Source organism: Pteropus medius, unplaced genomic scaffold, assembly GCF_902729225.1.
Source record: "Pteropus medius unplaced genomic scaffold, Ma_sr-lr_union100, whole genome shotgun sequence".
NCBI lineage: Eukaryota > Metazoa > Chordata > Mammalia > Chiroptera > Pteropodidae > Pteropus > Pteropus medius.
In genome coordinates this window covers 14,663,422-14,688,032 of record NW_024356249.1, presented here as the reverse complement: position 1 = coordinate 14,688,032, position 24,611 = coordinate 14,663,422, and the positions used below count along the sequence as shown (strand labels likewise).

Below are 24,611 nucleotides of genomic sequence, written 5' to 3'. Positions count from 1 at the left end.
TCTATCAATGAGTACTTCCAATGAACAAGAATTAAATTCTCTAATCAAAAGACAGAGTGGCTGAATGGATAAGAAAACAAGATCCTTATATATGCTGCCTACAAAAGACCCACTTCAGATTAAATGACACACACAGACTAAAAGTAAGGGGATGGCAAAAGCTACTTCATGGTGGACCTAGAGGGTAGTGTGCTGAGTGGAGTAAGTCAGAGAGAGAAAGGCAAATGCCACATGATTGCACATACATATGGAATCTAAAGAACAAAACACACAAACAAACAGAAACAAACTCATAGACAGAGAACATTTTGAGGGTTACCAAATGGAAGGGAGGTTAGGGGGGTCAGTGAAAAGGGAGCAAGGGATTAAGAAGTACAAATTGGTAGTTACAGAATAGTCATGGAGATAAAAAGTATCACATAAGGAATATAGCCAATAATATTGTAATAACTATGCATTATATCAGAGAGGCACTAGATTTATTGGGTTGATCACTTCGTGAGTATATAGTTGTCTAATTACTATGTTGCACACCTGAAACTAATACAATGTTGTATGCCAACTATAACTAAAAAATAAAAAATTATTATAAAAAATTAAAACTATAAGAAAAATTATTTTCCTCTGACATTTTGTTCAAAATAAGCCCCACAACCAAAAGAATTTTCAATTTTCTTTCATATTGAAGATGTGCATTTTAAAAGATAAAAAACACATGCAATGTGACACTTAATGACTATTTTCTAACTGTAAAAATGACATAAATGAAAAAAAAAGGCCAAAGTTTTGATGACTATTTAAACACTGATAAGTCATCTCAAGCCTTATAATCCTTCTTTATATTATAGTATCTATATGCCCCTTGTCCTTGCATTTCATTTCTACAGAAAATACTCCCACATATACACAAAGATTAATATATAAGAATTGTATATATATTGATTTTAGCATTGTTTGATTTTTAAAAAAGGGAACTTAAATGTCAAAAAAAGGGTAATTGTTACATAAATTATGTTAATATACTATGGAATTCAATTATCTATTTAAAAGAATAAAATGGATTTTTATATATTGACATGGAGACTTATCTGCGACATATTTTTAAAGAGGATCAAAGTAATTCACAGAAGAAATATATATAAAATGATTCTATTAAGAATGAAAGTTTAGAAACCACACTACTAGCAGTGGTTACTTCTGAGAAGGAGAATGGAATGAGGTGGCAATGCTGTACATGGGAGAGGCATATGGGAGCCTTTCATTTTCGATCATAAATATTTTTCTAAGGTTTAATTTTACCCTACGGTGAACATGTCCTAGGTTTATAAATTTTAAATCATTTTAAAATATAGGCTAGAGAGCCACTGTCCCATGACTTTCAACATATTTGTTCACTTCACATTACTATAAGCTAACACCAGCTGATGTCCTAAGACTAAACCTAGACCATATGATTTAACATAGCAGTGGTATTATCAGACACGTGACAGCAGCCTACTTTAGTGGATCTCCATGTGTTCTGAATAGTGTAGATACCAATAGGCTGGGGCAGCCACTTCTATAAGTTTAAAGCAGATTTCGATGGCATCTCACTAACAGAGTGCTTCTCATGTTTGCAGCATGTATGGATCGCTCAGTGGCATGGCTGACTGTTTACATTCTGGGCCAACTCAGTTGATATGTAATTAACATTATGTCTTGATAGCCTGCTGTTGTTTGCAGCAACTTCAAGTCATGATTCTGACACATCGACAACAAGCAGTGAACACTCTGATACAGGGCCAAAACAACATAAATGTCTAATTCAGTTTCTGGTGATGTCACACAGTAAGCGGCCTGCAAGAGGCATGGACTTTTTACACCATCACTCACTGGTGATTTCGTTAATGTAGTACCACTGCCTTGTATCTCATGAAATTAACGATCCATAATGACTATTCATATGTTTGTCTTCAGATCCACTGTGGTTGTGCAACAATTTAATCACAGCATTGTGACAGAGGAAATAAAAGCTTACTCTCTACAGTCTGACAGGACTGGATTTGATCTCTCGATTCTACCGCATACTAACTGTATAACTCTGGGCAGTTGATATAACCCCTTTGTACATAATTTTATCTGCACAATGAGGACAATAACATCTACTCTCAAATATACCTTATTCTGAGGAGTAAGATAATTTGTTAAAAATGCTTTACATAAATGCCTGACACAACTGCTTAATATTAAATATAGCAAGAACTATATTAATAGATGAGTGCTTCTGGAATTTTTGGATTTACCACAGAATATGCAGTACCTAGGAGCATACAGTTATTTGAATAGGCATTAGCAGAATACAGAATGTCTTAAATAATTCAGTTTGGTTAAATCAGAAATACAGGGAAAGAATTTTAAAGTTATTAAATAGTTTTATTATAATGAACTAAAATATACTAATGTCCTAAGTACTTTATATCAGTGACATCCTCCAAATCTAATACTAAAACACTAAATAAACATAAAAAAATGAATAAGAAACACACATAAGTTTAATTTTGGTAAGATTTCAAACATATTCTTCCAAATTATTGTTTTTTCAATTTAGCATGAACCAAAATTTACCTTCATTAAAATAATGCAGCCTCTTAAACAACATGAAAATCTATTTACTACCATAAGTATACTGGTTTCAGAATCTAAATGGAGACTAAAACTAATCTTACTTAGAAGCTAATTAAACACCCCACATTAATAAATAATTTATTTTCCCACATTCAACTCTGATTTAAATGTTTATGTGAGAGTCTTTGAAAAATCTCTTCACCTCAGTAGCTCCTTGAGTGTTCACTTGGAACAACGACTTTGCAGCTGGCCAAACCTGACTCTCAATTAATTTTTATGAGTATAAATTCTTGGGCTGATGGCTGATCTCTAGCTTTATCACTCATAAAATACACACTCACAAGTGGTGATGAGATTCACATTATCGCCAGAGCACCATTCTGCGGATGGCAGCAGCAGACACAGCAGGGGTATACCATCCTCCCTAGAAAAAGGACTCCTTCATCTTTCAATAATGCAGCCTGCAGGTATGGACCTACAAGCTGTGTGCCATAGAATGAGAGCTGTCTTTAAAAATACTAATAAAAACTGCCTGGTTCCTTCCAATGGGTCATTCTCGTTGCATCTCCACAAATATCCATCCCGATTTTGAAGAGTGTGCATTCAACTTGTATTTCCAATACATTTGAAATTGAAAGAAAGATTCAATTGTATTTAAAACTTCAAAAAGATGCCAGAGTACTGGCATTTATATCTCCATACAGTTGGGCATGGGATTCCCTGTGAGAACACATGTGTGTATATATATTTGTGTAAAGATATAATGCTTAAATATGACTTCAAATTTTAAGATACCTCAGGTAGAATACATCTGAATTCATTGTAGTTCGGTGATGTTTTAATTATAGAGTGCATGGGTTTATCTACTTTGATTTAGATTAAATGTTGCCTTGTAAAATGTTAGACATATTTTTGTTACTGGGAGAACTTTCTAGCTCCCCAAAGACATGGTTAATGTTCCTCAAAGACATACCAGTTAATAATCTCAAAGTATTCTAATTCCTTCATTCATTTCTAAATCTCTTATGGGTGATAATCAAAGTATACTAGCTTGTCCTGTAACTTGATTCTTGTGACCATGTGCTAGAAAATAAGGTAAGGAGTAAAGCATTACCTTGAACCTCACCTGGCTAAAGCATAAGGTGATCATTTGACCTCTAAAGACTGACCTAATAAAGCCTAATTTTCATATTAAAACAATCAATATATTAGAAACTCTTTTAGCCTACTGTCACTTAACCAGATCTCCAGTTAATGAGCACTCTCCGATTCATTCCTTAACACATAATGAATATGATCCATCAATTTTGCTCCTTGGCATTTACACAAAGGAGTTGAAACCTTATGTCCACACAGATATTTATAGCAGCTTTATTCCTAATTGCTCAAACTTAGAAACAACTGAGATATCTTACAATAGGTGAATGGATAAACTGTGGTTCATCCAGACAATGGAATATAATTCAGTGCTTTAAAAAAATGAGCTTTCAAGCCACGGGAAAACCTTAAATGCATATTACTAAGTGAAAGAGGCCAATCTGAAAAGGCTACATGCTGTATGATTCCAACTATAGGGCATTCTGGAAAAGGCAAAACTATGTAGACAAAAAGATCAGTGGTTGCCAGGGGTAGATGAGGGATGAAGAGGCAGAACAGAGGAATTTTAGGGCAGTGAAAATATTTGTATGATATTACAATGATGGATACATGTCATTATACATTTGTTCATTATACATGTCATTATACATTTGTACATGTCATTATACATTTGTTCAAATACACAGAATGTACAATACCAAGAGAGAATCATAATATAAACTACAGACTTAGGATGATTATTATGTGTCAATGTCTGTTCATCCTTGGTAAGACATGCACCAAGTGATATTGATAATAGGGGAGGTGATGCATGTGTGGGGACAGGGGATATATGGGGAATTTTGGTACCTGCCTCTCAGTTTTGAACCTAAAACTTCTCTATAAAAATTGTCATAAAAAAGGAAAAGAATTTTAAAAGATGACTTATTTGTAAAACTCTATGCTTATGAAGAGTCATATGCACTTGTTTATGCCAGTGACATAAGCTATTAAAATTATGGAATTAAATAAGATTCTCTATAAATGCATGAAATATGACTATGTAAAAGAAGGTTGTTTCTATGAAAAAAATGGTTGAATGCTTTAGAAAGACTTGATAAAGACAAGTTAGTAACACAAACTTGTCAAATTAGATGTGAGCAAGACATCTATAGAAGGGAATAAAATCAAAATGTGCAGAAAAATCTGCACTCAAGCTGCTCGGTTAAATGCATTTAAATTCATGTGCCAGTGTAAAGAAATCAAACCTGGAAACCAAAGAAGATGCCATACAGGTGTGGTTTCTGGAAGACAGATCACCTGAAACTCCCAACAGGGATCCCTTACTCAAAAGAAGTGATTGGGCTTCACATCAAAAGACACATGTGTGCGTATCTTTTATTAGTTGATCAAATATTAATTCTAATTATATAAGGAAAGGCTACATTTTTGCCACACACATGCAAAAATAGGCTGGCTGGTTGCCATGTAGATAAAACTATTTTTGATTAATTTTTATACTTTTCATGAATTTTTCAGGACATTATGGCACAGAATTTATCCAGCAATTGATAGATGGCTATATTTCTGGAAAACAGCCAATGTCAATTTTCCTCCCTTGGCATTTATCATGTCATTCTGATTTAGTCCATTTAAGCTTGCTTCCTGTATGGCTAGGAACCAGGAAGACTGTTTCCTGTTCATTTCAAATGTGAGTCTCTTTCCATTCATCTCCACTGGGAATAAAATAGCTTGTATTTATCACTGAATTAAATGACTACCACTTAGAAAGTTATTCCTGAATGTAAATTTTTATTTAACAAGTATATTCTATAGCAAAGATTATCTATGATCCAAAAAGAATAAAAAATGCCCCCCCAAAAGAGTCAGCCAAACTGTATATTCCAGTAATTTATCTACATTTAGAATCCTATCACAAATCTACCAGTCAAGATGATTTACAGACATAATTATGTGAATAAGTGTTATATATGGCATATTTGTGTAAACGTAAGTGCTTCTATGTATTATGGTTTATCCTTAAAATATCAGAATGATGCAGTAGTTCTCAAGGTATGGTCTTGTTATCCTAAAAATCTTCAAGATCTTTTCAGGGGGCCTGCGAGGTTAGAACTGTTTTTATAATAATATTCAGAGATCATCTACTTTTTTTCACAGTTATTGTCTCATGAGTGTACTGTGGAGTTTTCCAAAGACTAAATTTCATCTGATATTGCAACAAATTTAATGTAAGAGCTTACATGAAAATACAATTGCATTCTATTAAGCAGAACACTAAAGAGATTGTACAAAAGTATAAAATAATGCCTCATTTCACCAAATTGTTTAGTTTATAAGATAGTTATTATATATAAAAATGTTATGCGTGTTAGCATGTAATGGATTTAACTGCTCTTATTTTAAAATAAATATTTCAAAATTTTTTTTTCAGTTTTCATATCTAATACAGTGGATAGTGATAGATATAACCTACATAAACAAAAGTTTGAGAACTGCTGTCTTAGAGTAATTAAATAACAGGGAAAAAAATTTACTAACCTGAACAAGGACAAAGTAACGTTTTTTCCATCTTTTCCAAACCTTCTGTCCAAGGGCATACAAGTATCTGGTAAGAAAAACAAACAGCAAAAGAATACTTTACATGAATAATGTTGTGCTTCTGTATAATCATATTTCTTCCATAGGTATTTATTCTTGAGACCAGCCTGCTAAAGGCAAAGTTTAGTTCATTTGGAATCTGAGACAACATGCAGCTTCTGTGTTACAAAATGACTGAGTTTATTCTAGGTTCTTGAAAGGCAATTGATTTATGTGGCTTAGCAATTTGTCAGTTCATACAACAAATTGAACGAAGTTGGAGTTAGAAAGGGTAATCAAGGAACCAGTAGGAACTTTATTCTTACACACACTTCTTAGGAGAGACAAAGGATACAAATTGAGAATAGAACACTAAATGTTTCAGCTCTCGGATGACTGGGGCTGAGGAGTGTGGCCTGAGAAGGAGCCAGCTGTCGAGTCCAAAAAGCCAGGGTGAAGGGTCACTGCCCAGCTGAGTGACCCAGAGATGTGCCTGCGCCAATCTCAGTTTCCATTTCCTTAACTATCAAATGAAAGGATTGGATTTTCTGATTTCTAACGTCCCTGCCAGCCCTAGAATTCGGGGCTTTACCTGACTTATGGAAACATCTTGCTGCAAATTTCCCTATGAATTTCAGATAATAATGAAGATGACATTGTCTAATTTAATATAGTTTCAACCGAGGTTTTTGTTTAACTTTGCAATGCTATTATTACCTGAATTGAAATGATTAGTCAATCATTTGAGAACAGAACTTTTGTTCTTGCTGAATATACAGATATAAGCTTAAGTATCGAGAAAAAGAAAATTAAAAATTAATCAAGTATGAACATGTCATGGAGAGCTATTTTAAAATTATACCACAAAACTACACACTCACACCTCTTACAAAAGTGTAAAACATTGTTAGAAGTTTAAACTATGACAAACGGGAGCCTAATTTTTAAATTAAAGTAAGATTTTTCAATATTTCATCACAATCCCTTTTTCTGAAGTGAAGGTTTAATTTTGTAGAGGCTATTCGAACTAACTCAATTTATATACAATTCTGTGCGATAAAACAACACTACAGCTAATTGTATATTTAGAGTCTTATAGTCTCTAGACTTTTACAATTTTTAAAACTAAAATCTTTGGTTGAATTTGTAGTTTTTAAAAGTGATATGGGAGGGACGTTGGCTAAGGCATGTTGAAATGAATGGGCACTCATATTGAATTCTAGGAGAGTATAACATAAGACCACCTTTCTGTGAGATAACATGGCAATATGCAGAAACAGTCTCACCTTTTTATCTTGGAACTTATTAGAAAAATAATTAGGTATGCACATAAAGACGTATGCTACATGGATACACAAAACAGTGTTATTTATATTATTGAAAATGTAACAAGTGTTCAGTAGTAGGTGGATGGTTTAATAAATGCTGCTATATGCACAGAAATACTATGCTCCCACCGAAATTATAGTTTTGATAAAATTAGCAACATAAGCACTATCTCATTATATAATGTTATGTGAAAAGAACGGATTCAAAACTACACACATACTTAACGATTTGGAATTTGTAAAGTCTACATATATATGAAATAAATATTCTGAAATATTAGTAATAGTATCTTTGAATGGTAGAGTTACGGAGGATTTAAGTTTCCTACTTTATTCTCTGTATTTTCTAAATTTTCAGAATCAATCAAACATGGAGTTACTAAGTCTAAATAAAAACTAGGCTCTTACACTAGAAAGCATCACCCACACCACCCAAATCAATTATTTATTGTCTTTCAGACACATCCGCTAGCTGAAGTGTTTGGTAAACTTGTATTCAGCTCTCACAATACCCTCGATACCATATCATCTGCGCTTGTGGATGTAATGCGAATTCTCTTACTGACAGAGATATCTACTGCTACTGATTTCACCTGTTCACTCTTGGCTTTAAGAGCCCTTTGCCCCACCTTTGCTCTAGCCTCTAATTTCTCTTCCGTGATTCTAGTGATAGGTGTTTAGCAGCTCTCTGTCTTTCCTATGTAATTTTCTTTCCTGAAATGCACACACCCAAGCTCCTATTACAGGGTTAACAGCAATGACCTCAGGAGCTAGATACTGTGGACACAACAGATGCCCTCCACAAAAGTGCACTAGTGAGATATGCACCAAATAGCTGCCTCGGAGGCATAGAAGGCATTTGTAATAACCTCTGCCTGTGACCACAGTCTGCTTCTCTGTTCCTTCAAAGCGTCTCACTTAGCATGCTGCTGGGCAACTGGGTAACACATAAGTGAAAGTGAATAGTGATACACAAAGCATCAACACCATGAGCAAGTCAAGGGTAAGTCTTGCTGGCAGTGAAGGTCCTGCATTCAGAATAATACCGTCAGCTGCAACATCATTCAAAATGATGGGTCAACAAATCTGGAATGAAAATACATGGTTTTTCTGAAGACTGAAAGCAGAAGGATGGATGGATGGATGCATACATTTGTGTACTTGAAGATATTATAAGATATAAAAGAATAGACAATTTGAGATTGGAAGCAAGGTAAGCATTTGAGTGTTGGGCCTTGAGGTATTTGGGATTTTGCACTATGAAACAGAATTCAATGGAACATACACAGAAGATGTCACAATTGACCAAACATATCTAGAAGGTAACTGGTCAAAAGAGTTTTAGTCTTTGCATAAGAAAAAAAATACATTAAACTTAACTGCATAAAGGTAATGTTATAAATTCTAGGTAGGAATGTATGATAGTTTCTGCCCTTTCATTTTCATGTTGGCCAGAAAAAATTTTATGTGAATTAAATGAACATGAACAAAATGCATCAGAAAAGATAACTATACTGAATAAAAACACATTAAACTTAATTTCAACAAATTTGAGGGGTTTTTTTACTATTAGGATGAGTTCTGGAATTAGATATCAAGTATCACTGTCTAGCTGATTTTTCATTGGTATAAAAGCAAATTCCTGGTATAAGACACCCATTTAAAATTGAGGAAAGAGTAAGGATGTTCATCAATATGGTTTAAGAGCAAAACTCAAAACCCATGTAAGACTCATACCATAAGGAATGTTAAAGTTGATATTAAAAGTGATGCCAAAAAAGAGTGATATGGAAGAACTATTATATTAAGTTTAAGAAAAAGCAGTCACATGAGCTTATAACATATACATGGGGAAAAAAATCCAGAAATATGCATCAAAGCGTTAAACCTGCAGCTAATATCTGGCTGGTGAGATTAAAGATGAATTTCATATTCTTTATGCCTTTCTACAGTCCAACAATTTCTACATTGCACATGCCTTTCATTTTTTTTTAAGTAGGGTTTATTGGTATCGTTTACGTGAAGTAAAATGCACCCAATTAGATATATGATGGTGAGCGTTGCCCCAGTCATGCAACCACCACCACAATGAACTAACAGAACATTTCCATCCCCAAAGATTCCTTCTTGGCCTTTGTGATCAATCTCCTCCTTACTTCTAGCTCTAAAACCACTGAGACAATTTCTGATCTTTTAGTTTTTTTTGCTTTCAGGAATCTCGTATAAGTGCAATTATACAGTAGGTAGCCTTTTGTGTCTGCCTTCTTTCACTTAGTGTCAAGCTTTTGAGATTCATCCATGTTGTTTCTGTATCAGCAGTTCCTTTGGGTTGTTTTTACTTTTTTGGCTGTCTTAAATTTGCTGTAAACATTCATATATACGTCTTTGTGTAGGCATGTTTTCATTTCTCCCAAGTAAATATCTAGGAGCAGGATTATTGAGTTATATTGAAAAATGTATGTTTAACTTCATAAGAAGCTGCCAAACTGTTTTCCAAAGTGGCTATAAAAAATTTTGTATTACCAATATATGAGAGTACATCCTACTTTTAGAATCAGAAAAAAATTATTATTAAGGATTTTGGGGATTTGGTCATTACAGCTCCATAAATAATATTTCTGGCATGACTAAGTTGAATACCTATAGACCAAAGACAAGAATCCTTGTTGTTTTATCTTGAGCTCAGTGGAGCATGCATAAGCTTTAACGGTTAAATGGGTTTTCAAATTTTCAAGGCTATTCTCAAGTTCTGGAATTTGGACTCATCTAAATTCTTTGTAGGTGAGTGGTCTTAACAGCTTTGGGAAGGCTGAAGTTTGGAGACAGTAAGGAAAAGGAGCCCAAATCATTTAAAATTTGGTTACAATTAGATAATCCATTTATTAGCAAGTATCTGTAAAAAATCAAAACGAATTCTCTCCTAACTCATTTTTATGTCTAGCATTGCTATTGAATAACAGCTCTTTTATTTTGTTCATTTTTTAAATATTGAACGTTAGCTTATAAATTAGCTCTTTTATGGATAAAAATCCAATAAGATTTTTATTTCAGAAAAATATACTAAAATTACATATAACATGATATTATGTTCTACTAGGCAAAAGATTCTGTTCATTACACTTACATAGTGATGTTCAAGTAGTCTTAATTACCGGAAAATGAATTACTCTGTATGGAGACTGTATATCTACAACAAATTTTTAAAGAATTTGTATACAGTACGTTGATCTGACTTCAAATAGTCATAAAATATAATTTGATCTTTCTTCAATGATTTACAAAGGACCCTATAGCATGTCAGGGTCATTATTATAAAGACCAATTATGACTGCATAATTCCATAAAAGGAGAGGTACGGCTGATAGAGCAAAACCTATTTTGACATATAATGGCAATAGCATTAATTAAACAGATCCTTAAAAGGTATTTACTTGTCATTTATTTGTTTCATAAAAATAGTTTAGAATTTTAAAAAATCTATTATGAATATATTCCTGTCATCTGAATTCTGGACAAATTGGTTTTTTTTTTTACTGCTTTATGAAATCTGATTTCACCCAATAAAGGCATCCAAGAAGGGTATTTGTCATCCTGGAGAGAGGGTACCTTTCTAGTGTACTTCGGATCTGTTGGTGGATCTGCTCTGCAGCTGTATTCTTTCTCAATAATCTGTAACCTATTGAATCATTGTTAGCTTCCTCTTGACTGTATGATTAAGTCAAATGAAAGAAAGTTTTTTTAAGGGTATGTAAATCAGACCTACCAAATGCCAAACTAGAACACACATTTAACTGGGTTTTATGTGACAATTTATAATGTTATCCAATAAAATATTTATCACACAGCATGAGAGCAACATTCTCTAATGGGCACTATGAATTTTTTTCATCTTATTTTAAAGAGGAAAGCAATGTATTTATTTATTTACTTATTTTCTGTGAGGCTTTCAACATTATTCATTTTCATCGCCCTACAGAATTTGATTTTAAATAAAACATTTTTTTCTCATTCTTGTTGAATTATTTCAGTAAAGTAAGAAATGGATGGAAAGTGAAGGAACACATATAAGCAGTTTTCACAATCATATTACATTTCTCAGTAATCTATGAGAGTATGGCCCTAGGAAAAAAATGTCCTAATCATAGGTAAACTGGATCTAAGAATGATTATTTAAATGGAATAAAAGCGATATTCTATTACACATGAAATATTTCAAAAGCACATATTTCCAATGCTAATTTGTATTAAATATAGCACTTTTCCACTGAAGTATTTCCAGTGTATCACAATACCCATGTAACTATAGTATTTTAGATTATTTAAAAATAACTACTCAGATACTACTTAGAAGTGTTTGCTTTCATCAGCACATGCAACTTAAGTAAGGTATTAAGAAGTTGCTCCCTTTGAACAAAAAATTGCCTGCTTAACTTTAAAATCTTCTCTTCTTACATAGGATTAGGTAACAAAGAAATTAGCAGTACTGACACAAAGCTCAGATTTAACATATAAGAATAAAGCCTTAAAGCATTTGATTTTATAAATCGGTACAAACAGCAATAATCTTAAAGTATTAACTCTTCTTCTAGGGTTGCTTCTAATGGAAAGTACAATTTGCTCCCAAGAAACATTGGGATACTGCTAGAAAACCAGACACAAAACCAAATAAATGTGTAGCAAGGTTTCATTTGCCTATGAATCTTTTGTGTGTGTGTGTGTGTGTGTGGCATTTCTAACTATTCCTAGGTCATGCCCTATCCTCAAATATCAAAGACATGAGAAACTGAATTTTAAGATTTTTGATTATATATTTAAAATGTAATATGAATGCATAAATCATATACTATGCTGTTAGGGAAAAAGTCAAGAGAAGAAGGAAAAAAGAAAAAGAATTTTAGTTGGCCAAACTGCAAGTGAATATAGTTACTATCAAAAAGGGAAACAGGATTTTTTTTCATGTCCTAGATCAAGAGTTATATATGGTCATTAGAGTATCTCAGCATTTACACTAAACAGTGTACAATCTCTGTGGTATCAATATGATCCCGAAAAGAATTATATGTTATCTTGATAAGCCAACTGAAACATATACTACAATAACTTCTAAAAGTTTTCATTTGTGGACAAACAAAAGTAGAGTCTTAATGAGTTCCATCAGAATGTTCTATGACGATGGGAATAAAAACGTATCTTTAGATATAAATTAATCCTTAACAATAAGTATTATTCTAATTATCTCAACAATACATTAATTGAGTAAAATAATTTGATAAAAATACACTACAAGTAAAACAAATCAGCAAAATTACTATGCTTATTTTTGTTGAATTTTCAATAGATATTTAGATTGCATAACATGTTCACACTGCTATGTTTATAAAATTAACCCATTTCCCTGGGAATACTTGCCAGAGGTACTTGTAGCCGCAGCATTTATCCCGAGAGTAACTTGCAGATAACAGTCCTAAACTTACCCCTAAAGTTTGCCACGAAATATCTCGCTTTTATTATTATTTTCACATTGCTCTAGTCTATCATAATCTTTGGAAATAAATATCATTCTATTTATAGCATTCTGTTTTTAGTAGTGGTATTTCCATTTACAAAATATAGTAATTCTTGATCGCTGAAAACGTCAAATTCTAGAAAATATAGCATTCCTATGCATGATGTTAAATTATCATTGGCAGTGACCTACATATTTTTTCTAAACAGGAAAAAGGTTAAGGGCTTTTTTTTTTTTAACACAGAACCTCTTTCAATATGTTTGTAAAAAGTAGATTCACCTGAAACTTGCTGTGATTTATCTTACTTTAAGCCAAAAAAACTCAGAAATTAGTTTTACTAATAAATTAAGCCATTTTCTATAAATACTATACAATCTCTCTAATACATATAATCACAAAAGTTAATCATATTTCAAGAACTCATTTTCTGATTAGTTTTAAAAATTGAGATTTAAATCATTTTCATAACAATATGTCTGAACTAAAATATTTCCTATAGAATTCTAGTAAGGAAACAGCTAATATTCTCTATGCCATATATGAAATAGAAAATGGAAACAAAGATCTCTTTCATCTAACCATTTTAAAAGCAATTTTTAAAACCTTTCTAACTTGAAGATTGTTCAAAAAATACTTCAACACATATTACTAAATATTGTAGTTTAGTTTCAATTAGAGTGGTGGCATACACTTCTAATAGAAAGGAGAATATGACAATTTATTTGCACTGAGTCCATGCTGTGAGAGTTCATGGTTTTACTTTATGATAAAAAATCATCACTAATGAATATTTGAAAAACATAATTGTATACGGAATATGAGAATTATTCAGTGTTTGAAAAAAAAAGACTGTTCTAGTGGATCACTTTGAGTCTAGCATTTTATTAAGAAAATGGAACAATCTACATGTTGAATGATAATGCCTTTTCTTCTACAAGCCTTCATTTTTTTTCAAGAAAAATACAGAAAGAAAAAAAAAAAATCAATATATAGAGTAGTTTAGTCCCAGAAAGGGCTTTCTTAAAGAGAAACCTCAGTCAAGGTTGAAAGAGCAATTAATGCAGGCTCAAAAATCTGGGCCATTCTGATAGAGTTCGGTTAACATGTGGCAGAAGTAATCATCCACTTGTGAAAATGATTTTCGGTTCATTCTCAAACACCTTTCAGACACTCATGATCCCATTTAACTGACAACAATACAGGCTATCTGTGGGCACCATTGCATTTGATGTGAAAACCAATAGGGACCAAATGCCCTCAGGCACTTTCAGTCGTTCTCTGCTGCTTGCATAAAAGGACTCTTCCTTTCACTACATTCTTTCTTTTATTTAACCCCATAAGATTAACCCCCCTCCCCCTTTTTTGGTTTTGTTTTCAGCTAAGGATGAGAAAAAGAAACTGATTCAAGACAACAGTGTGACCTGGGCATTAAAAAACCTAGAAGTAAATACTTTCCAGTTGGCTTTTTATACTTCCTGAATTCTTATGGCAAAGAGTACGAGAGGTGGAGAGACAAGGAAAGGATCGTCATCCAACAAAATTACGTGACATTTGAGAGAAATTATGAAGAAAAATCAAAAACCTGTATTGTTGAGCAAGAAGTTAAAATGTGTGTGCTGTATAAACAGATTTATAAAAGCAAACCAGTAAAACGCAATTCTTCATTCATTTTCTCTATCACATTTTTGTAGAATCAATAATAAAAACTGTCACTCTTCCTTTTCCTAAGAAGTCTTATCTTCTGCTAGTTTAATCTAAGTTAAATCTCAGCTCATATGAGCATTATCAGATTAAACATAACAGTCTAAGGTATAAAAGCTACCTTTTAAAAACTGGCTTGCCATTGTACGATCTAGAATATGAATAGATGCAAAGTACCATGAAGAGAAGACCATAAACCCCCATTCCATCCTCAGGTAAGACATCAAGAATTACAAATGATTCTTAAAAGGGAGGTGTTTTAAAATAAGTGGCAGCGCACTGTCACTTAGAAACAAAACAGAACCAGGGAAATCATATAAGCATTTCTATGACAAGTAGTTTTAAATAGATAAACACAAGCCAAACAATCCAACTAAATCAAACTCTATGGAGAATTCTTTTCTTAAAAAGGCAGTTCTCCTACATTTGTTTTTGATAACTGATCAGCCGCCTTTTATATCTCGATTAGCAGAAAAAGTACCCTAATACATATATATATTTTTTCCACCTACAGCACCTGGTATTCCTAGGTGGTCTCCCATCCAAGTACTAACTAGGCCCAACCCTGCTTAGCTTCTGAGATCAGACGAGATAGGGCACATAACACAAACTTTTTAATGGTTCACTATCTCACCAATGCTGATATTTATAAAGTTATACAACTATGTTAGGGTCTCATTCTAATACATTTTATCACAGAAGGCAGTTTTTCCTCAGTTTAGATGTCCTTCAAAATACTTTTTTTTTTTTTTTTGCATCTGCAGAATATTTGCTGTTTATTAAAACTTCCTGAAAATTAGTGGACTTTCCCAAGCTGAATATAAAATGTCTAAGAAGTGGACAAGAGCAAGAGGAAAAAAAGATCCTAAGAATTTATTGTGCAACCTAGTCCAACCAGAAAAAGTTGCATAGTGGTCTCCATCCCCTAGGAAGAGGGCAGAAGCTGTGAAGATCTGAATCTCGGGGGTGGGTCAGGCTATAATACATTCTAAAGGGAAAAACACTATACACCACTTCGCAAAAACGCTCTAGGGCACCTAAATATTAAAACGAAATAATTCACTTAGACAATCCTAGATATTTCTGTGAGCTATTCCATTAAACTTTCCTCTCCCTGAAAATGTATATGGCTTGTAATAATAAAAGTTTTAGAAATGGCTTTATGTAAGTATCAAAGTTTATCTTATTGACTATTGAATACCTTCCCTTTTGGGGCACATATTTTCAAAGCAAAGTGGAACGATCAAACATTGTTAAATATTACATTCAATATAGGTAATCCTGAGTTAGTTAACATAAATAATTGAGACCTAGGTTTCCTCCTCTGGAAATGGAGATACTGTTCTACCTCCTTCTTATTAGGATAAATTCAAGTGAAATATGTACATAAAATGCCAATTTTCTAAACTACAGATACTTTGAAAAGAATATCATTCAAAAGATTTTGCAGATCCAGTGTTTTTCACTGTGTCTTGGAACATCTGGATATAAAGTAGTATTATGCAGAAAAAGAATAGACTTGGTGGGCAAATAAATGTGAGAAATACTGAGCTAAACACTCTGTATGTGAGGACTTGTAAGAGCCTGTCAAAGATCTGGACAATGAGACATTTGGGGGTGGGAGAGAATAGTGTCTCCAAAATTACAGAATCTTTTTCGTAGAAGATACTGTAGGAGTCCTGTTCTTCGGCATACACTTTGGGAAATTAGCTGCATTAGATTACTGCTAATGAGTCTCTAAGCGATAAAATTATATAATGAAGCTTTTACATTCTTTTGGAATTAACTAATATCCTAATCATAATTAAATTATCTTCTTCACTTCTAACTTCATTTTACTAAGAATCTGTAAAGACTGATGTTTGGAAAAAAAAAAAGTTTGCTGTAAACTTTGGATCACAACCTGCATGGATAACATTTGCTTCCCGAAACCTCTCTTATTCTGTAATGTTCCTCTCTAGTGTCAGTTAACCAGGACATTCTTGGAAAGTGCTGAATTTAAAGAACAAACCATCTATGTCCACCTTTAAAGTAACTTATTTTCATGTGAGTTATCTATAAAGGTATCTGAATTCCTCCTGACTCCCAGCATGCTTCAGATTCCTTTCCCCAACAGGCTTCTCCTACCTAAACTCTGTCACTTGAACTTTCAATTTTATACTTTGTAACCAATCTTATCTGTAGTCAAGGATTGTGGAGATCAGGTTGGACTGAGGGACTGAGCAGTGAGATCCCCATGCTGTCATTTGAGCTCTAACCTTGTACCTTGGCCTCGGCGTCTCATTCCCTGTCCTGCTCCCTTGTACTTAAGTGGCTGTTTTGATAGGCTGCCCCATACCCCAGGCCGAGGACCTAGCTTTGCTCTTATTCTTGCTAACTTCCTCTGACACCCTGTTCTCGAATTGTGGACATGTTGGTTTGTCATAGACATTTCTGTGATTTCTCTTATTTGTAAACATTGCCTGTGCTGGGATTCTTTGATACTTTTCTTGGCTTACTTTGACATCATGTACTCCTTTACACAAATACTCCGAGTTTCCACGGCTCCTCTAATCGTTTGCATGTGATCTGTTCTCACCCCATCAGTCCCACACATCTTCCAATTCCATCTATTTCCAACAATTTAAATTTAGTTCTTGAGTCACACAATTCCCATGTCTTCCTATCCCTCAGTTCAACTATTACTTTTTCAGAGAAGCCCTTTGTGTCATCCCCAATAAGGTCATATTTCCTCATTACATGCATCAGGTGAGCTGTCGACATTCCCTTCGCAGTCCTGCTGTGGCCTGTGGCATACGGAACTAATGTAAACTCCAGCCCAAGACTCAAAGCTCTCTGAGGCCAAGGGCAACACCAGCTGACTGACCACTCCTTGATATAGCAGATGGTTCATAAACGTTTTCGGAATGACTAAATGGCTGCTTTTAATTTTATCATTAGGAACAGTTATAATAAAGACATAATGAGGTAAATCTCTAGCAAAAGTGTATGTACTATATATTAAGGTAAAAGATAAAGCTTTGTATACATTTTGAATTTTCCATAAAGTTGGTATTTTTACATTTATTTCAACTATTCAAATAGTTTTAGCAGCAGAATATTATTCTATAACTTAATATGGAAGATCAAAACTTAAAGGAACCATGAAGCAGCTGCCACGAAAGCAGGCACACATACTCAGGAGTCCAGTCCCCCTTGCACCCCATTATCTGGAAGAGGGGCTACCAGTGCTTTAGATGAGACCCTTTGAACTAGTGCTGAAAATGGCCCCAAGGTCACGGTATAACGAGAGCCTTTAAGTCAAAAATGAAATAGAATGTATTCTATGGTTAAAGATTTTAAAATGCCACCAGATATTCTAATTCTCACTAATATTTTTTTAAACTTTCTGATATATAAACACTGTTGGAATTTCTGAGGAGGCCCAATACTTTAGTACGTCTTCTCTTTGCCTGAATTCTGAACAAATTGGCTTAAGACAAGAGTTAACAAGAGGCTAAAACATTACCTTATAAAAATAATGCTGAGGAACGTGGTTTGTTTCTGTAAGAAGTGGGCTTCCTTACGAGGTTCGATAGGATTATCAGACATACTTTCCCCACTCTAGTCACGGACAGCACCAGACAAGATAGGCCTGTCCACGTAGAGGTCCCACCACTGACAGACACACACAGGAGAAGCGGGGAGCAGGTGCTCCCTATGAACAATGCACTTTCGAGGGTCAGAGAGGAAGGGGCTGACCAATGCATGACTAGGTCCTGTTCTCAAGTTAACCAATCAGATAAGTGAAAAAAGGGGCCGAGAGAAGCCAGGAAGATTACTGTCATGATGCACCTCCACATGGATGGAAATATTAGGGGTGCGGAATAAGTGCTTTTTCAAAATAGAGATGAAAGTGTGAAAATGATCTGGTGTGTTGGGCAGAAGGGAAGGAGGGAGAGAACAAAGGAAAATAAAGAACACGAATGATTCTCTTAAGTCCCTTTATTTTTTAACTGCTGTGTGCTCAATGTAACTTCCGCTTTTTTATCTGTAAAATGGGAATAGCAATATTTGCCCTGACTATAATAGTGTCAGTACAAAAAATCTAGTGAAACGATGTATATAGAAGTCTTTGAAACTGTAAAGCACAATGTAAACCAAGGCATCGGCGACAGCATCATTATCATCATCATCATCATCATCTAATTAGTACAATATTCCAAAATATATTTCAAGCAAACATTTTTGAAGGACTCTGGGGAGAGGGAGGAGTAGTAATAAATTTTTCAATTTTGTCCATTTAGGAAAAAGAACATTTCAAAAATTGGGGAAAAATTTAAATATAACTTTTTCTAAAATAAAGAGTAACTATGATATCACACAAGTTACAACAATAAAACAACTAGTTCTTCTCATTCATCAGGTAAAAGCAATATTTCTATAGAGTACATATGTATTATGTTTCCCAGCTACTGAATTCCTTAGGTTGTTAAAAAATTGCTATTTATCAACCAATTAAAAATTCTAGGCTACTACAAAAATGTGTGTTTTGATGTTCAGTTTCTCTCTCAAACACATTTATTTGGAGGAGAATGAGTAACAAAATAAAGGCAACAGAAATAAGGAGACCATGGAAATCAGGTTCAGAGTCATTGAGCTCGGCTTGTACGATGTTTCTCTTTCTCCTTTAAAGCTTAAGAATTTATTTATTTGTCTATTAAACACTATTCACAATGTTTCTGCCTATTAATGCAGGACACAAGAAAATAAATCAAGACAGTCGATAGAAAACAACCTTTGACATTTATGAAACATTCAGAATTTCAAATCTCAGATCTTTTTGATTAAAAGTGACCTCATGATATCTTTGACTATTCATATATTACTAAACATTAAAGTTTTTCTACATAAGTTTGATAAAATGTCGACAAGTTTGATACATCCAAAGTGAACTATTACTTCATCTTTTTTTAACTTCTTACATGTTTTTCAAAAGAAAATGTCTTGAAGATCACTTAACACTACTTAAATAGTACCACCTTTATTACCAAGTTTTTTACTTTCTTTATTCAATAGACAAAAATATTTTTTATTTTCAGGGAATGCTTGCGCCATCTACTGGAGAAATATATCACCGCTTTTGTCAAACAAGAACTATAACCTGACACTTCCAAAGATAGCTGTGAGTTACTTCCCTCTAATATGCAACTTTGGTATTTGTCTTTTCTGTCTGACTTCAAATAAACAACTCTTTTATTTAAAAAAATAAAATAAAATGCAACTCTGGAACAAAATCTGGTCCTTGTCTTTCTCGTATTCTAAGGCATGTGTCAGTATAGGAAATCAGCAGCTTTTTCCCCAATGTAACACAAATATATATGAGTTCAAATAATTCAATATTTCCACCTTAATGAAATCATTTCTATATTTACAGGCAAAAGTAATGTGAGACAGAGAAACAGATGGAGGAAAAGAGATAAATAACCACTTTACTATTTATTTAAAAAATATTCCAGCACCTAATTTTAAAACAAATATTAGCAGAGGTCCTCTCCCAATTAGCCATAAAGCTAGGGATAAAGATTAAAATTCTGTTACATGTAGAATATCAAGATTACTTCTCAGAAAAGAATTAAAGCCATTCTGGTCATATCTCTAGATTTTTCTTAATAAATAATCACAACCACAATAATAAAATGGATATAAGAAAAATCAGTACATAGAAGACAATGACCTGTAAATACCCTTTTTTCAATTCTCTTTATGGCGGTATCACCTAAATATAAGAACTGAAAAAAGCTAAGATCTGTTTATTTCCAATTAAGAAGGAGTATTATTTTTTCCTAGGAAAAGAAAATGGGAATCTTGCTTGAAAGTATTTATTATAATTATATCCCTGGGTGTGGGCTTTGATTCAGTTGCTGGCACATATATATCTACTTTTCAGTGGGATACATGATTTACTTGAAAGTTATAAACATACTGCAACTGCCTAGAATATAAATAATTTTCAATTTATCAGAGTGCTTTTCCTTACTTCCTTTGCTCTACAATGAGAGGAAAATAAACAAGAAAACAAACTTACTTCAGAAACTGTAAGACATATTTTGAAGTTGGTGCTCTTTAGTGACATTTGTTATTTACTTGTACAGTTTAGGACAGAAGATATGCTAACCATAAACATTTACATAAGGTAGAAAATGTGATGAGAAGCGAAGATAAATGACCACGGGAGTTCTTAAGAGTCTGAGATTCTCAGACAAATGACGACAGGCAAATAAATGACCCTTAATCGTCAAATTAAATTGAAATATGTTTATGAACACTAAAAAACAATACAGAATTCTAGTAAATATTAAGGGAATTTTCAACAATAAAGTTTGAAATTTAAAAAGATTTCCGGTGAGACTTATTTTGCTAGCGTTCAAGTTAATTAACCTTTCATTAAACTCAATCTGAAAGTTAGAAAAAAATTTAAAAAGAATAGAATGACAGACAATAATATTACAATATATCCTGTCATACCATACATTCTATACTGATAATTCTTCAAATGACTATTCTCAATGCATTTCATCATCATTTTCCTTATAACAGTTACATTTTTTTTTTAATTTACTGAATTCCAGACACTGTGCTTTGTACTTTACATATATTATGTCAGTTAATACAACAATCCTATAAGGAAGATATAGTTGTTATAAACTACAATGAGCATAATTTATAACCAACTTCTGATACTTTTAATACTATAAAAATATTCATTGAATATCTATACTTCCTGACTTTGCTACAAGATTCACTTTACAATTATAGTTAATTGGAAGGAATGGCCCCACGCTACTACACGTATAAAACGCTTACCTGAATGTAAGATTTTACCCCGTGTATGTGGAGAAGATGGTCTTGATCTCAGAACAAGATCGAGACCACTCCTTGTGTAATGGGAGAGTCACATCCTGGGCTAGTTGCTGGATTGCTTGTCAATGAGAAAATGTTTACTTATACAGGAAGCAATTCCCTGCTGGTGGGTGTTGAGTCTTCATCTGGAGAACCGACTAAGAGCAAAATAGTAGGGCACCCCCAGGAGGTGCCATCTAGGTCGGGTCAGCCTTTTGAGTGGAGCATGATAGTAGATAAACAGGTCAGAATCCACCAGAATGATGGCAAGCTTTACTGATAGTTTCTTATATTCTCTGTGATTATTTGTTCTCCCTCCGCATAAAGGCTTTCAGAAAGTCTATACTACTTTAACTGACCAAAGAGAAGCAAAGCATAAATGTCTACAATGGAAGAGAAAGAAAATGAGGGGAAGGCAGGGCATATCTGAGGTCTAGCAGAGGGTGAAGGAAGGACGTGAGAGAACACCTCTCGGAAGGGAAAACTCAGTCTAGTGGCCCCATAAGATTCTCCTTTCTAACTAAAACATGAGAAGTTTCAGTTCTTTTAAGGGCAACAGTATTCTCTTCCAGTAGTTTTCACTAACTCTCAGGAACAGAGGGACAAAATTAACTACTTATCAAAAGAAGAATTACTATATTACCTATACTAATATTGTACACTTAGATAAGAATCTAAAACTGGTCTCAGTTGGGTCTCAGTTTTTCCCAACTGTAATCAGAGGTAATGATGGGTTTCTTAATTGCCTCAAAGGACTAAACTGAGGTTCAAATAACCCAATAGATATAATAGCTCTTTTAATAAGTATAAAGATACTATAAAGATGTAAAGAAATACCGTTAGCAGTATTATGCTGATACCTAGGCCATGCCTTGATATCATAACAAGGAAATACATTTGAGAAATTCCATACTTTGTTGATTTATCTATATAATATAAAAAGAAGTGACATCTCAAATTTTCACTTGATTAAAAATTTTTTTGCGGGGGGGCGGGGTAAGGGGAATGAAAATAACCAATCAACTAACTGTTCTGACTTATGTGGACCCAGCTGTATCATCATGGACAAAATAGGGGTTTTTTTGTTGTTGTTTTTTTAATTCTTCAGACTCATTATTGTTAATGCAGGAGAGGAATCTTTTTAAAGACACTCGTTTTCACAATATTTCAAGCATGTTTGATAATTTTAAACCTCATTTTTCAAGTTAGAAATTTTAAAAGTATGTCAAAATCCACTTCTAATTTAATGGTTCTCAAATGTTAGTAAGCAATGAAATTTTACACAGAGAGTTTGCGGAAATACAGATTGCTGGGTGCCATGTCCCAGGTTTGATGCAGACCAGGCCTGAGAATTTGCATTTCTAACAAGTTCTCCAGTAATGCTGGTAATCTTAGTCCAGAGACCACATGTTAACCACTGACTGTACCTATTCTGAAATTTAAACAAAAACCAAAACCTTGGCCATATCTACATATTTAAAACAGTATTTTACCTCAAAGTATATAGTTAAGGTTTCCATACAGTTGTACGACAGATAATTTTTCTATCTTAAGTAAACCTAACTAAATAATATATTTTTCTTCCTCTTATATTTGATCATAGTGCCCCCAAGTGGATGAAAACATTACTAACAAGAAAGGAAAATGGAACGATTTTCCCAGATGGAGTTATATAAATTTATCACTGCATTTGCCAGAATGCACGACCTGGTGCTTTGCCCAGGATATGCTCAGTACAGGTTAACTGAAGAAATACCTATACATACTTTAGAAAGGCCTACCACTAAAACACTAATGCTGGGTTAAGTAATCCAAAATCTCTTTTAGCTCTTAAATTCTATGCTGGTATGAAGTAATCCTATTTAGAATACAGTAGAATACAAAAAAACAACTAACAAGAACACCAATATTATTCTCTATTCTTTATTCTCAGCATCACATCATTCCTCAAAGTTGTGATGGCACTGCAATAATAATTTATTTGGAGTTTAGCAATTAAAATGATTCATACTTAAATGAATATAATGCAAGGTGGTTAAATGGGTTCTGACAAGACACTCACTTCGCTAATAAAAGATTACTGGTAGTTGTCTATTTGTGCCACATCCCAGAGGAATTCTTTAAAATAAAATAACTTTTTCTTCCTAAGTGTAATCGATAATCAATAATATCTTTACACACCATAGAAATCTGTATATTATTTTATGGTATTATACTTCCCTATCAGTTGAATATACTTTTTACTTCGATGGGAATATACGGAATCAATAAATTGAAGGGCCTTAGTTAAGGCCACAAAAGGGATACTGCTGATATGTAAAAATTATTTAACATAAAATACTAGTAAACTGGCTTGGAGCTTAAAGGTTTGATACTGATTAAACTTTTTTCTTAATAATTTTCTTACATGCATGTATGTATCTCTCTGCCTATCTTCCACCTACTAGCGGATATATACACATATGTATATTCATGCTTCACTTTTCATCATTCTCTTAATTATAAAAAAAAGAATCTTTTATTTTAAATGTATATCTACAATCTCAAATTTCTGCAACTGCTCAAATCAACAATCTCATTCAGCATAAGAGAAGGAAAGAAATTCACAGGACAAAAACACATGATTTCGTGGCACCACACAATGTCATCGGTAAATGCTGTAAGGGGGCTAATGAACACATTTACCTCTTCGTGTTTTCCTTAGCTTCCTTAAGTGAATACGAAATATGTATGTCATACGAAATACCCAGAGAAGTCTCATGTTATTTCATGCCAATTAACAAATTGCTAACATGTCATGTTAATAAAAAAAGCAATTGACCTAAGTAGAAGGGCTAATTAAATGGAGTAAGATAATTAAACAATTCTCAATATGTAATCAAAAATTATGGCTGGAAGTGTTTCACAATGTTGC

The 24,611-nt window shown here is 33.4% G+C and overlaps 1 protein-coding gene across 16 annotated transcripts in view; it reads right to left on the bottom strand.

Annotated features, from left to right (window-relative positions):
* Window positions 1–24,611, bottom strand: part of CADPS2 (calcium dependent secretion activator 2) — a 477,993-nt gene that overhangs the window by 158,896 nt on the left and 294,486 nt on the right. For all 16 annotated transcript variants that reach the window (XM_039860904.1, XM_039860896.1, XM_039860905.1 and 13 more), the window contains exon 9: window positions 6,241–6,307. In XM_039860904.1, the coding sequence (XP_039716838.1) occupies window positions 6,241–6,307 (67 nt within the window). The remainder of the gene's footprint in view (window positions 1–6,240; window positions 6,308–24,611) is intronic.